Raw genomic sequence first — 16,242 nt, forward strand, 5'->3', positions numbered from 1 at the left:
TTATTATTATTATTATTATTATTATTATTATTATGAATGTAGAAAGGTTCTGTTAGATTTTGATCCACTAAATCGTCTGATTGGGAACAGCTTCATTTTTCAGCATTCTGATGATCCCAAACAGACTGCTAGTGCACACAAAAAAAATATTTAAATAAAAAAGAAAGGCACAAGAAAACGTTATCAGTCCTGGATTGATCTCATCAATATCGACTGAATATTATCCAGTAACTACTGGATAATAGATTAGATGAGTGCCAACCATAAGAAATACCGGAGTGTACTACATATCCCAGGGAGCCACGGGTCTAACTGGGTCTAACTGCACAAACTGACCCCAGAGCCGCTGAATGGAATTCATGCAGCGGCTTTGGGGTCAGTTTGTGCCGTATCCAGGAAGTCGTCTGTGGTTGCCAAGGAAACTTTTGCTTGCGAGCCCTCAGTTGTAGGTTTGAATGTAAATGTATAGACTATCTAGTGACACAGACGGGAAAATTCTGCAAAAGGTGATATATATTCTTATTATAGATATAATATTATATTTCCGTATACACCAGCATGTAGCTAGGGTACATGCTGCTTTATTTAGCGCTACTTAGAATATCTGGCTGTAGAGAAGGTACTGCTCACTGCTTCCCTTTTGTTTCACAAGCCGTTTTGGTGTTTTCAATATAACTTTATGATTGTTTATTTTATACAGCGTGAGGCATGAGTTACTGTCATGGGTCTGTGCCCCACGGGGTCAGGTCTGGTACAGCACGGGTCCTGGTGACTGAGCTGAGTGGTTCAGGCTCCATCAACCCAACTCCTGCAAGTAAACCCTGTGAGGACTCTGAAACACCAGTGGAATTTTATCTCTCCCCGGAGAAGTTGGTAGGTACCTTTAAATACAGTTAGTATTTATCACCGTTATAAACCTCTTATCATGTTGTTTATACGTATATAATATACTATATATATAATATACTAGTGAAAGCATTTAGTTAGTTTAGCATAATTCTAAATTGACAATAGTAAATGTTAGCATCTGGATAACATCTACCATATACATCTTGCCTGTATTATAATGCCTATTTTACTGAAATAATTTCGTTAGTGTTGTCTCTTATACTAATTAAAATCCTCTTTGATTTTTGCTTAAAAAGATTATGTTTGAAACTGAAATTGGGCAAAAAAAATTCTTCAAAGATTTTACATCAAATCAAAGTCATGTTTGTTAATCGTAGCTACAGAATGATACAGACTACATAAAGTAAAGAGACAGTGCCCTTCTGCCCAGGTCAGCTTCTTATTCTCCTCCTACAGAAATTGCTGTGTGGCACACAAGACCTCTCTAATGTGACCTCACTGGAGATCTGTGTAGACACTCAAGAAAACACACTTGGTAACTTTGGTAAGACATATAACATGTCACTGATTAAATACAGTACTGTGCACTGTGCAAGTCTTGAGGCACCCTTCATTCGGTTATATTTTGCAAGAAATATGGGAAATAGGTGCAGTGATTCATTGAAGTATGTGCAAATATACACAAATATACACCATAATCAGCATTTGTAATAATCTAACAAGATTTGGTCTACCAAAGTCAGTATTTAGCATGACCACTTTTATTCTTCAACACAGTCTCAACTCTCTTACGCAAGCTTTCTTGTCATTTCTTTAAGTAGTCTTCAGGGTTCTAGAAGGACATTTCAAAGCTCTTCTTGGGAGTTTGGCTGCGTTTTGTTCTGTTCTTAGTCAACACGATCCCACACTGCTTAGGTAATGTTGAAGTCCGTGTTCTGGAGAGGCCATGGCATGTTTTTCTATCCAGGTATGCTTTTACAGCAGTGGCAGCGTGTTTGGGATCATTAGCATGCTTAAACATGAAGTTGTTGCAAATACAACACTTTTTAGATTGTGATCAAAATTGGCCCATATTGGTCTTTCACTGGCTTAAATGCAGCTCCAAACCATGACACTGTGTTTTACAGATGTCTGTAGACATTCACTGTTCTACCTCTCTCTTGACCTTCTCCATATATATTGATGATGACTTGAACCAAAAATGTCCAATTTGTATTTATCACTCCACAAGATCTGTTGCCACTAATTTTTTAGTCCATTTTTTTGTGTAATTTTGCTGGACTTTTTTTTTTCTAATTTCTTAAATACATGACTTGTTGATACTGTTCCTCTGCTGTAGTTATTTTGCGGCTGTCAAACTGTGTTATCTTTTGTAGACTTGACTAAACAAATGAATTGTTACTGTGACAGGCAGCTTGTAAAAAAGTCCCTAAATATAGAAATTAAAATTGGTTCTTTTCTAAATTGTCTGTTGTGTAAGTTGTGTGCAGACACAAAACTAGTTCACCTCTTGAGTTAGGTACCTTTTTTAGTTGTTGAATGATTCATAGGTCAGTGTTAAGTAGTTTAACTAAGAAAATGATCAAGTACAAAGACTGTACTGAAAATAAGTAAAAAAAGCAGCCAGTGTCCCATGAAAAACTTCAGAAAGCTTAGAGACCTGTTGTTCAAGAATAATTAAATACAACAAAGTCTGGTTCCTTGAAGACAAAATACAAACAAATGAGGAATGGCTCAAGACTTTTGCACAGTACTGCAGCTGAATATGTAAAACAGTAAAACAATAGGTGTCTGTTTGTATGTGTACTTATTAGAACTAACTGTTAGTCAGCATCAGTGGTGTTATTGTTTTCTTTGTGTAGCCAAGGCTACAAAAATACAGTAACTTTTATCTCATTTAAGTTCAGTTAAACTAACGAGCAATGAGAAACTGTTAACACAATTTACAGTAATGATTCATAACAGATACTTGTAATAATCACAACACAGACAGTCATAAATTTCCACACCTGATTACCTCACAGGTGTGCCAGCCATCATTAGATAATGGTAGGGGGATATATTTACTATGACTGAGCTTTGTCCTCAGAAAAAATCCTAGATTGTGTAAGGCATGACAAACACTGTCTGTACATGTATGAGTCATGTTTTACCTGCCACTTCAGGGACGCTTTCTTTTACTTAAATGATGCTGAACATCTGATTAGCAAATAAATCAGGTGATAAGAACGAAACCATGTTAAAATGACACCAGTGTTACATGAAAATGAGAAAAATAGTTTTGTTTAACTAATTTTCTTGCAGGTGTCTACTTGCCTGGATTAGTGCAGCTAAAAATGAACAACAGCAGGATCCTGTCAGTAAGGTAAGTAAGACAAAAATAGTATCTTTTTCTTTACTTCAAAGTTTGTATTCCTGAGAAACAAATTTACAAAGTATAATAATTTTTAGATTTCCAAGATGATACTGATGCATGCTTCTGGTCATTTTTATCTTATTTATTACATGTTTCCAAAATAGGAAAACCCACATATTTCCTTGAAGAGAAATAAATATAAGTTAACCCAGAACAGAAAAAAACCCCATAGTTTAGTGAATGCTGTCGTGGTTTACTCTGTCATTACAGGAAGTCAAAAGTTATGAGCTTACCCAAAGAAGTATAGTATGGCTATAGTGACAAGGTTTTGAAATAGGGACTTCCAATATTTATGTGTGGAAGATGCTTGTTGCAACTTGTAAACCAGACACCATAGAGGTGAGACCTGTGTACAGGTTTAGAGATACACAGAGAACAGGTTAAACCACCTTTCTCACAATAGGATACAGAGGGGTTCAGGTACTATCAGATTTCAAAATCATGCATTTGATCCTCAGAAAGAGACAGGGAATATCTAAAGTTTTTCCTAGCTTGTCCAGTGATCATAGCTACAGCTGTTTCATCAAAAGTATATTGAAGCAAAGCTACAAATAGTTGTCACAGTAAGTGAGATGGAGAGAATATTTTTTACCATTACTGTGCAAAAGTCTTGACCCATCTCTCATTACTTTATATTTTGCTTCTCATGAGACAGATTTTCTTGAATGTGGTCTATTTAAATAAATTATAAACAATAGATTATGAAGTCTTGAAAAGGTTTAATTTAGACATCGGCAGTTTTTCACTCATTTTCAGTCCATCGCTTACACCTAACCATTTTCAGAGGAATTTTTTTTTGTTTGTTAAACAAGTTAACATAGAAATATGAAATATGTATTATTCGAGCATAAAAAATGCACCCAACTGAAGGAATGAACGTGAATGTTGTGCACATAACAGAAAGTTTAGCGAAGGAAGAATTTTTGTATCTGTAGGCACTCTGTTAGTAGCAGTCTGTCAGAAAAAACATAATCCGTTCCCAGTTCTGTAGTTTAGTATTTAGTATTTATTTATTTATTGTCATTGTCAAGAACAATGAAATTGCGTTTGGGGCTTCCATACAACCCAAAAAAAAGAAGAAAATAATAAATAAATACCCCTTAAAACCCAAGTGTACATATTTAACCCAGTGTGACTCCAATGCAATAAGACAATCCTTAGCAATAATGTTCGTAGAAATTCAGACAAAGACCTGAGAAACATGACAAAATACAACAATGCAACCCATTCAATATTATTGTACTGTGAGATATGATATCAGATATGATAGTTATCTATTTAAGAAAGAGGGGGGGGGGGGGGGGGCAGGAGGGGGAAGAGAATAAAGATATGATGCACCAATAGAGTTGTATCTATGAGCAGATAATAAAAGATACCAAAAGATAACACAAGCAATAAAGTAATATATTTGAACCACCAATGTGATTCCCAAAGAGCTGTTAGCTGAAAACATGGCATATCTAAACATGGTGGGCAGTGTGTCTTTAATTAAAATAAGGAAATTGGACAATGACACAAGTGTTACATGAAAATGAGAAAAATTGTTTCGTTTATCTAATTATCTAATAATCAATATTTATGGAGGAGGACAGGAGAGATGTACAAGAGTTAGTGTCTATAGCCATCTGTAGAACACTGTGGAGGGCTCTGTCATGGTTTGGAGCTGCGTTTCAGCCAGTGGTGTTGGAAATCTCCCCAACACTGAAAGTGTTACGATCACAGAAAAGTACCATCTACCTTGCAATGCCATCTGAAAATTGCTGGATTGACAACAGCTTCATGTTTCAACACGCCAGCGATCCCCAACACATTGCCAATGCAATAACTGCAACACTGTCAGTCATGGATTGGCCTCCCCAGGTATAACAGACTGTATTTATGTTCATTTCAATAAATCCCTACACCTACTTTTAATTTTTCCTAGCAGAATATAATAAAATGAAGAGTACTCTGAGACTTTTGCACAGAACTGTACACAGAGATAGATAGTGAACTGTCTGCTCCACCCCAAGAGCACCAGAGCAGAGCAGAGTCAGCCGGACATGCACTGGCTCTGATAGCATTTCCTGCTTTGGGTTGTGGGAATTGTAGTGGAGTTGGTGTTGTAGTGTAAGGTACACTGAAACTATTGTGGAAAGGTTCAGGCAGGGAGGAAAGCGGGAGACAGTGAACAGGACATAATTTTCACGAAGAGAAAGGAGCTGCAAGCTTCAGTAGCCAAGAAAGTATCCTTTTTTTAGCCATGATTATGTAACTCTCTTTCCTGCCTCTAAATTAAGTTTGTGTTATTTTGTCTCCCTAGAGACTTGGGAACCACCATCTCCCAACTGCAGGTGCTATGGATGTCTCGGTGCTGCCTACGAGATCTAGATGGGATTACTACTTTCTGTGCTGTTACGGTAGACTTTATAGGTTACAGGTGGCTTTGTAGGAACTATTCAGGAGCTTGGTAGCTTCTTTCTTTTCTCTTTTTGCAAATGTTAAAAAATGTGTGTACGGAACAAAACATAAATTGTGTCAAGGATTTTTGGATACATTTCAAATAGGCCTTCATACCTCAAACATTAATTTCCATTTGTCATAGTACCTGAGTGACCCATTTTTTCCCAAATCATTTCCTCGTTTTTGCGGCAAATACTGAACGTGCCTAGGTAGTAACATATGATTCAAGTAATTGAACTTTCGCTGTTTAAAACGTCCAACTGTCTGTGGCATGGGACGATACCACAGTGTGACTTGGGTCCAACATGTTTTTTTTCTTTAGTGCATTTTCCTTCTGCTGGTTCAGTTCATTAATCACACATTTTCTACCACTTAACACTTATTTCCTGTCCTTCTTCTCAGGAGCTGTACTTGTCCTATAACAACGTGTCAGACCTGAGTCAGGTTGGCATGCTGGAGAACCTGCAGCTGTTAGATCTGGAAGGGAATGACGTGGATGATTTAGTCCAGGTTCAGTATCTCAGTTTATGTAGCAAACTGGAGAGACTTACCCTGGAGGGAAACCCTGTCTGTTTACGCCCAAACCCTACATCAACTCAGGTATGAGTATTATGCGATGTGTTTGTCCTTTGTTGTTCAGACTTTAAGCGGATGCTCCTATTGCGATTAACATACCCAGTACATCTTGAAGCAACCGCCACAGAGTGGTGCAATGCTCAGAGTGGCAGTCTGGCAAAAGATAAAACGAAACCAAGAATGGTTGCAGCTGAATAGAACTTGAGCAAGGAGCTGGGCAGAGTTCCTGAAAAGGAAGTGTTGTATTCATTTGATGTTGTAAATGCCAACTTGCAAATGCAACTTGTGGTTCTAATCGTTCAACAGTCTCGCCTGTGCTGGCTGTCAGCCCTGAAGACAGATAATCTCTAACATGTAATCAGTTTGTGCTGAGACATGAGAGCATGTGTGCGATCGCAACTCTCTGTATGTGGGTCCTTAACTCAACAGAAACACTCTGCTAGAGCAGGAGACATCAAAATACTCAAAAATAATTAGACATAACATACTGTTGAAATAGTATATATGTAAACATCAATGCTTTATTTTTATGTTAAGGTGCATTTTTTGGTTTCTGTGACAAAGCCTTAAACAGCTTATCATGGGCCAAGTCAGTGAAACTGATTGTAGCTGGGTACACGGCTGAAGCTGCAGTGAGCTGAGTTTTTTGGGCCACTGTGAATGTGTTTATTTACACCCACCAGCAGAGCATTAATTAAGAAACTAGGGCAATGAGGAGAGATGCTGAGCTGAATATGCATTAGGCCCGTGCTTTGTAAGGACTGAGGGGGTTCTTGGGTTTACTCCCTTGCCAAGTGATCACTCTTCATGCGCTCTGTCTTTCTCTCACTTCCTCTTATTTAAAACTCATTCTCCTCCTCTTTTCTCTCATTTTCTTGCTTTTGTTTACAGGCCTCTCACACTCTCCTTTTCATTTTCTGCATCTGTGTGGTTTGGTGAAACCAAAGCGAGGCCAGCGATTCACTGGCCTCTCTCTCGCTCTCTGCTCTCTTCCAAATGATAAAAGTCTAGAATTTATAGCAAATAAATAATTTATTTATTTGCAAGACTTTACAGACGCTAGCTGTTATGAGCTGGGATCAGCTTATGCTGTCTGGCACCCCCTATTTAAAAATACCACGTATTATTAAAAATGTCACTGTTGCAAAAAAATGTGATCTTGAATCTTGTCGTACACCTTAGCTCTGTCATTTTCTCTTGTTTCGTTCCTCCTGCCCAGATGGCAGACTACAGTTACCGGGCAGCGGTGAGGGAGCTGGTCCCTCAGCTGCGTTACCTTGATGATGTAAAGGTGGAGGAGGACAGGCTTAGCTGCTGTACCACCATGGGAGAAGACTGGGACATTCTCAGAAACTCCATTAGAGATTCTAACTCCTCTTATCCTGCTGGTGATGGTGTGTGTGTGTACTGTTTTAAATCCATCAACATGGTCCAGATATTCAGATGACGATTTAACAAACACCTCACTTTTGTCTTTGTAGAGGAGACAACCGACAGTGTACGTCCTTACAGCCGACCCACTTCAGCCACATGCCCTTCTCCCAGCTTCTCCGGTGTCTGGGCCATGTCATCGTCAGGCACCAGACCACACTCAGGCTCAAGACTCATGTCAGCGATCAGGCCTGGAGTTCTCTCCCCTTCTGGATCCAGACCTGGTTCTGCAGACTCAGATCTGGCAGTAGTGGAAGCTGAAACCAGCAATCTGACTCACAGTTAGGCACTCCTGTGGTTGATCTCATTAGTCTTAGTGCCATTTCCATTTTATTTTGATTAGCATTACTCTGTGCAGGTGAACTGTTGGAGCAGTAAAAACAATCTTTGCTCAACAGTGCCACCAAGAGGACTTAATTGTGCCATGAAATAATGACAGTTTCAATCACTGATGCCTGTTTTACTCTGTCAATTTTTGAAGGAGCGGGTAACATCATCTTCTGTGGGAACCCAGTCCAGGCTATTCGAGCAAAGCGGCAAAAGTTAAGGGTAAGTAGCAACAAAGTCCTGCAATGCAGTGGAGAAAATTATTTGATCTCACTTAATAAATTATGAGATGTATCCATACACCACACGCTGTGATCCATATACATGAGTTATTTCTGTCTCGCTGTTCCCCATAAAACAGAGTCTTCATTGTCCACTAAGAGGAACAGCAAGCTTTATGAGCTTTGACAGGCCATTATGAATGCCTGGCACCAGCAGCTCGTCTCTTTAATGTCATGTCAGTATAAAAAGAATCAGCTAATTATTATCAGGCAGACAAACAACCTGAGAGGACAAGCATAGTGAGGGGTGATGGAGATGTGAGAAGGGTTGTGTCAGAAGAAGTTGACAGACGGGGCTATCACTGTCACCACCCTCTGATCTGTTATAACTGGCATAAATACACCCCACCACTGTCACTCTGCATCTTATTTATACCTTTCTGTCTCATTCAATCTGCCCTTGCTGTGTTTGTTGTTCCTCACTGTTTTTGCTATCCATAATTAATATGCTCTTAGGCCTCTATTACTTTAAGTTTCCTACCATCATCTATTACCACTCATGCTTGTTGTGCCTCTCTACTGTCTGATAGACAGCACCCACCAGGTCTACTTTCACCCCCCGAGACACTCCCATTCACGTACCAGAACACACATATGACCTCGAGGAGCCTGATCTGACAGAACGTGCTGATGTCTTTGCAGAGCTCAGAGCTTGGAAGGAACAGCATAGCAGGTATTACATGCTGAATTACTTTTTTAAAAACACATACATGTGAAAAATAATAAAAGCTACATTTTAATCTATATCTTGCCATTGCTGACCATGCAATAGATTAATTGCATATTAAAACAGTTGTCCATTGAATACCATCAGAGGGCTGTGGAGGATTTCACAAATACAAAGCCTCTTCACAGCCAGTTAAAATCGCAGAAGCTGTCGATGTGGCTATGTCTGAAGACTTGTATGCACATAAAACTAAATATCATCATTCTTTGTTTCAGACGTCTTGAGGCCATAGCGAAAGACAGACTGCCACAAATCTTGTCCATTCAGCACTCTGATGATGAAGAAGCCCGTTGTGATGAGGAAGAAGATGGCTGTGGTGCTATGAGGAGTGACAGCAGTAATGAAGAACATGAAGAGGAGAAAAAGTGTGACAACCAAGATGCAGCCTCACTAGATTTCTCTTTCCAGTCTCTTTCCCCAGGTGAGAACTTTGTGAAGTTATTTATAACTTCATAAATTATAAATAAGGCTGTACAGAATAAAAGCAGTAATTGTAATGTCTGATCTTTTTGTAATGTAAGGAGAAAAATAACTGAATTATTTCAATTATTCTTATTGTTTGTTTATTTTTAGATCTGCTTCCCAGAAAAAACTTACCCTCAGATATGGCTCGACTGTCGCTGGTCCCCAAAACCGCAGTGTCCCCTTCTCCTCCTCTCAAAGGCAGTGCAACTGCTGTTGATTTGAAACCGCAAGGGATCCGTGCACGGAGGCTTCACCTTAGCCAGGCCAGACCACAATATTTACCTGAATTCAGCAGCGCCTTTGAAATATGTAGGACTTCAGGGGATACAGACCTGCAAATGAGTGTGCCTCCAATGACTCTGCCTGCACCCATACCGCACCCACCTCCAACAGCTGCCCCAAGTGAAAGGCTGAAGCATTCACGGTATGTCATTATTAAAAAGTATCTTTATATTCAAATAGTCAGATTTGAAACAACACATTTTGTTGTAAAATGTTTAGCTGAGTTTTGTAAATCAGTGACATCACCATATTGTGATCTCAACTTGGTCAGTGGAATGTGGACATTAAAAAAGATCTCTATCTTTTAGTGTGAAGATGGACTCTGGTGAGCAGCCAGGCCAGAAGTGTGAGATATCCAAAATCCTCAAGAGACCAGCAATAACTCGCCCTCACACAGCCAGGGCAGCTTTACAGAAACATCACCAGCACCACATACTCCAGTCCTGCAGAGGGAGCTCACAGCCAGATTGACTGTTGACTGTCTCCTGTCAGTATGACTGCTCTTAACTGCTCAATTAAATGGGGTCTTTCCCCTTTTTCAACTCATCACTCAGCCGTATATTGATTTGTCATAGTTTACCACCATCGTTTCTTTTTCTCTGTTTTTTAAGAACTGAAGATACTGTTGTTGTTCACCAGTTCAACAGCATCCAGTGCTCACGAAGCTCACAGCACAAACAGTACACTGTAAAAAGAATAACCCTATTAAAAAAAAAAAAAAAAATGATGTCCAATTGTCACATCCAAAATATTTGACTTCATAGAATCCAAATTGAGTCACTTGATATGACCTGATACTTTTATGTTGATATAAACAATATTACTAGACTTGACTGAAACTTTAAATTTTGCATTGATCCAAATTGATTTTTTTTTTTACATAGAACCATATTTTAATTATTGAACCAAGCTAATATATTGAAATTTAACCAACCCAATGTATTCACATCGAACCAAATTAACATGAAGTAATATGTTTGTGTTGAAGCCAGGTAATTGATTTACATATATTCAAACTATATTTTTTACATTTCATTTTATTTCAGTTCAAAAATGCTCTGCATTTCCTATAAAAAACAAGACAGTTGGCCAACCAATTATTTCAAAATTATTTATTGTTCCAAACCATTTTAACTATAATCAATAGAGAGGATTAGTAATATACAGATTTAGTGCTACGGCAGAAATGATTAGAGAAATGTTTGTTTTATAAAACCTGCAATCTTTTGAAAACCAGTATAAAACCTGCAATCTTTTGAAAACCGTTGGATATTTTCCTTTACTGAGACAAAACCTCTCACACCACAGAACTGCTCTTAAATAGACTCTTAAAATATCGAAGAGACCGTAAGTGCACATCTCAGGATGCTCTATAGAATTTTTACAAATACAGCCCTGTGCTGTTTAGCTGGAAAGATGTAAAATATGAACTTCCACGAAGACTACCTGCAGTGATGGTAAAGTTCCTGATGTTCAATGTGTAATAGTCTCATATTGTCACTTGAGGGCACTGTGTGTAAATATTAAATCAGAAAATGAATCCATTGCTTCAACCACACTGAGCAAGCAATCCTTCAAACCTACCACCTTGACATGTGACATTCATTATTTTTTTTGTCTGTTTGACTACACTTACGGCTGGGGTTACCTCCATGCTACAGTAGTGCATGCTACAGTATTTGCCATTTAAATGTACAACATACAAGCATATTTCATATTTTACTGATACAGCAATGCCGCAATAGAATGAAAAAAAAAATCAAGTCCATGTAGAGTTTATATGTTTTAACTATGATATAATCTTTGTTTTCCAAGTGCTATGGAGAATTACCCATCGCCTGCACTGTGACGGTCAATCTCAGACTCATTTGTTCTGAGAAACAACTGGAACTAACAACACTGCATTTGTGGAAATGAGGGCCAGAGTGGCAGCCTAATTCCTTAGTGGTTCTTAAGAGCAAATTATGCCGGGACAAGTTTGTTTTGAAGCCGTCACAATAATTATAACATGGAACTTCATTTCAAGGAAACCCCGACAACCAGCACAGTGATGTCTCCAAACTTGCCCCGTGTTTTGTACGAACACCTGACATAAGCACACACATACAGCAGGACACACAGGTAAGAACGCACGTCCCATATTTGTGTCTGTCATGCGTCACTTATGTCCACAGAAACAGGATGTAAATAAATGACTCAAAGTACAAAAAAAGAACCACAGGATAGTATTGCGAATATTTCTGACCACTGTGCTGGTTTAAGAGATGTACATGCTCTTAAAGTAGGAATTTATGTATGTTTGAACATGTAATTGCCTACAGCCATCCAGCTGTTATGTAACACGTTAGTTCTTTTCTTATTTTCTAGCAGCACTTTCCATCAGGCAGCCACCCCATCTTTTCACATAACTGCTTTGTCTATAGGATTGTTTAATTTTCTCACTCCCTGTCAGGCTTTTGTAGCCACACTCCCATCCCTCTGGTCTCTCTGTATTACATCTCAGGATGCAGGTAGAGGAGAATGGAATTAAATGCAATGCCTTTTATGGTGGGAAAGTGGGATGGTGTCCACCTACTCTGTCTGAACAGTCTTGTAATTTATTCAAAAGGATCATTCTCCTAGCTTGTCAAGACTAGAAACGGAACCTGGCCTCTTCTTCACTCACTCAGTTATTACCAAATGTTGTCAGAAACCATAAAGGTGTGTTTCTATCTAATGTTTAGGGGTGGTAAATACTGTGGAAAAAAACCCAACAAGAAAATAATTAAATAATTTTGAAGTTAATTTTTTATGTAAAAGTAAAAAAAATAATCCAAAACCTATTTTATTCACAACAGAACATTGATAAATATCTGATGTTTAAACTGAAACAACAAAGTTGGAACAGGCCTTGCTGACTGCTGTATAGCAGCCTTCCTTTTTTAAAACAACAATCTGCAAATGTCTGTAGACTGAGGAGACCCGTTACTAGATTTTTAGATGAGGAAAGTTTTTTTTCCATATATAGAATTCTTGCTGCTCAATACTTTTGGATATTTCTGTTGGTTAAAGGTCTGGACTACAGGCGGGCCAGGTTCAGCACCCGGACTCTTCTACTACAAAGCCATGCTGTTGTAACAGTATGTAGCAAGACAGTTAGAAGCATTCCACAGACACCCATGCACTCCCGTAACATCAAAGATACAGGCTTTTGAACTGAGCAAATTGGGTTGTACATGTACTAAAAACAACAGATTTATTTGCCCTTAACGTCAAAAGACATGGTGCTTTTCTAAATTTAAAACCCCCCTCTATCTTTAGAGTTGCATCATATATAGTACCAATGTACAAAGAAAACTGAATCATAAACTTGTTAATTATAAAAATGTATAAGATTATTCAGAAAGTTCTAAAAGAGAATCAAGTCGACTTCAAGAAAAAATGTTCCTGTCTGCCGCTAATACACCCACACAATAGACTTTACACATACAGTATTTGTCAACAGTGAAGTGGAGCAGCACATACTGTATGTCAGCACATGCCATGAATACTTATAATAATAAGTTCCAGATGTGGTGAATAGGACCCAGGTACTTTAGGTTGTAGTTACATTCTTCAGAATACTATCAAAGCCGCACCTTCTTGCTGTAATTGCTGTAAAAAAAAAAGTCCAAATAAATTAACGGAAAATTGATAGTGAAAATGAGGTATTATGATAATATCATCGTGTTTTGACTTGAGACGAGTCACTTTTTCTATCAGGCGTTGGAACTGGAAATACCTACATGAGTTCAGACAGGTCTGGGAGACGCCATTTGTACAGTACCACACGATTCTGCCGCGAGGAACATTCCTTTGTAAGATATTTAGGTTTCATAACTCATTTTCCACTGACACCTTTACAACCAAATGCAGACATGCTGTCCATAATGGCAAACAAAAGGCATGAACACAATAATTATTCCTTTACATTTGCAGGTGTTTAATTTGAATTTAATTTGATCTGTATGGTAAAAATATATTTTATTCAATTCAGGTTTACAACAACAGTAACCTCAAAGTACTTTATACTGTAATTTAATTAAATTCAGTTTTATTTCTACAGTGCCAAATCACAACAACAGTCACTTCAAGGTGCTTTATATTGTAAGGTAGACCCTACAATAATACATACAGAGAAAAACCCCCAAATCAAATGACCCCCTATGAGCAAGCACTTTGGCGACAGTGGGAGAGAAAAACTTCCTTTTAACAGGAAGAAACCTCCGGCAGAACCAGGCTCAGGGAGGGGCGGGGCCATCTGTTGCGACCGGTTGGGGTGAGAGAAGGAAGACAGGATAGAAGACATACTGTGGAAGAGAGACAGAGGTTAATAACAAGTATGATTCAATGCAGAGGGGTCTATTAACATATAGTGAGTGAAAAAGATGACTGAAAAGGAAAAACTCAATGCATCATGGGAGTCCCCCAACAGCCTATGCCTATCCGGTTGTTCAGTCTCACGTCACTAGCCGTGTCTGGGTCTAAACTCCGCTGCAGCTCCATATATCAAACGATCACTATGGCATTACTGAGAGTTGAAAAACTGTCTAAAGTCTTTCATCTTTAATAAAATGATCAGCGTTCTGCTCTACCAGGTGTAACAATTGAGTTTAACATCCAGGCATCCATGAAAACGGAATTTATGACATTTAACGGAGTTAGAAGTTAGCAGGGAGTTAGCTCGCTAGCTTCTATCTAAATACAATATAGCATGTCCTGACTGCGAGGTTTTGGAAACAAATTCAAACGTACAGCTCTGTTATCACTTCCAGCATAAATGAAGACAGAAAACTAAACAGCAGTGACGTTTGTAGAGTTACTGAAGTTGGGCTAGCTGGTATATAATGATGTGCTACGTGACCGCTAGCGACACAGCTATGTTAGCATAATATAAACAAGCTAACTTTTTTTCCACTCGATAAAAGTTAACGTGAGTGTTCTCAGTGGTCAGAAACAAATGTAATCGCATGGCAGGATGCTGTAAAAGGACCAAACTTCAGCCAGGAGAACAACTGAGATAATCCATCCACAATACGAGGTTAGTCATTCATATACAGTGGGGCAAAAAAGTATTTAGTCAGCCACCGATTGTGCAAGTTCCCCCGCCTAAAATGATGACAGAGGTCAGTAATTTGCACCAGAGGTACACTTCAACTGTGAGAGACAGAATGTGAAAAAAAAATCCAAGAATCCACATGGTAGGATTTGTAAAGAATTTATTCGTAAATCAGGGTGGAAAATAAGTATTTGGTCAATAACAAAAATACAACTCAATACTTTGTAACATAACCTTTGTTGGCAATAACAGAGGTCAAACGTTTACTATAGGTCTTTACCAGGTTTGCACACACAGTAGCTGGTATTTTGGCCCATTCCTCCATGCAGATCTTCTCGAGAGCAGTGATGTTTTGGGGCTGTCGCCGAGCAACACGGACTTTCAACTCCCGCCACAGATTTTCTATGGGGTTGAGGTCTGGAGACTGGCTAGGCCACTCCAGGACTTTCAAATGCTTCTTACGGAGCCCCTCCTTTGTTGCCCGGGCGGTGTGTTTTGGATCATTGTCATGTTGGAAGACCCAGCCTCGTTTCATCTTCAAAGTTCTCACTGATGGAAGGAGGTTTTGGCTCAAAATCTCACGATACATGGCCCCATTCATTCTGTCCTTAACACGGATCAGTCGTCCTGTCCCCTTGGCAGAAAAACAGCCCCATAGCATGATGTTTCCACCCCCATGCTTCACAGTAGGTATGGTGTTCTTGGGATGCAACTCAGTATTCTTCGTCCTCCAAACACGACAAGTTGAGTTTATACCAAAAAGTTCTACTTTGGTTTCATCTGACCACATGACATTCTCCCAATCCTCTGCTGTATCATCCATGTGCTCTCTGGCAAACTTCAGACGGGCCTGGACATGCACTGGCTTCAGCAGCGGAACACGTCTGGCACTGCGGGATTTGATTCCCTGCCGTTGTAGTGTGTTACTGATGGTGACCTTTGTTACTTTGGTCCCAGCTCTCTGCAGGTCATTCACCAGGTCCCCCCGTGTGGTTCTGGGATCTTTGCTCACCGTTCTCATCATCATTTTGACCCCACGGGATGAGATCTAGCGTGGAGCCCCAGATCGAGGGAGATTATCAGTGGTCTTGTATGTCTTCCATTTTCTGATGATTGCTCCCACAGTTGATTTTTTCACACCAAGCTGCTTGCCTATTGTAGATTCACTCTTCCCAGTCTGGTGCAGGTCTACAATACTTTTCCTGGTGTCCTTCGAAAGCTCTTTGGTCTTGGCCATGGCGGAGTTTGGAGTCTGACTGTTTGAGGCTGTGGACAGGTGTCTTTTATACAGATGATGAGTTCAAACAGGTACCATTCATACAGGTAACGAGTGGGGGACAGAAAAGCTTCTTACAGAAGACGTTACAGG

At 39.2% G+C, this 16,242-nt stretch overlaps 1 protein-coding gene across 1 annotated transcript; it reads left to right on the forward strand.

Moving 5' to 3' along the window:
• Positions 1-375: 375 nt before the first annotated feature.
• lrrc56 (leucine rich repeat containing 56) lies at positions 376-12,344 on the forward strand. The gene is made up of 13 exons (XM_085411806.1): positions 376-506; positions 701-873; positions 1,306-1,393; positions 3,154-3,214; positions 5,568-5,664; positions 6,110-6,307; positions 7,503-7,677; positions 7,765-7,995; positions 8,196-8,263; positions 8,853-8,995; positions 9,265-9,470; positions 9,623-9,938; positions 10,105-12,344. Exons 2-13 carry the CDS (start codon positions 709-711, stop codon positions 10,265-10,267), a joined length of 1,911 nt encoding a protein of 636 aa, XP_085267932.1. The 5' UTR covers positions 376-506; positions 701-708; the 3' UTR covers positions 10,268-12,344.
• Positions 12,345-16,242: the final 3,898 nt, after the last annotated feature.

The sequence above is a fragment of the Rhamphochromis longiceps genome, linkage group LG7 (genome assembly GCF_057381845.1).
Source record: "Rhamphochromis longiceps isolate RC_006_pf linkage group LG7, R_longiceps_female_GT1.1, whole genome shotgun sequence".
Classification (NCBI taxonomy): Eukaryota; Metazoa; Chordata; class Actinopteri; order Cichliformes; family Cichlidae; genus Rhamphochromis; species Rhamphochromis longiceps.

Coding starts and splice junctions, on each gene's coding strand:
- lrrc56 (XM_085411806.1), top strand. CDS start 709: ATGAGTTACTGTCATGGGTCTGTGCCCCACGGGGTCAGGTCTGGTACA. Junction 5,665..6,109: donor CTACTTTCTGTGCTGTTACG/GTAGACTTTATA, acceptor CCTTCTTCTCAG/GAGCTGTACTTGTCCTATAA. Junction 7,996..8,195: donor AACCAGCAATCTGACTCACA/GTTAGGCACTCC, acceptor CAATTTTTGAAG/GAGCGGGTAACATCATCTTC.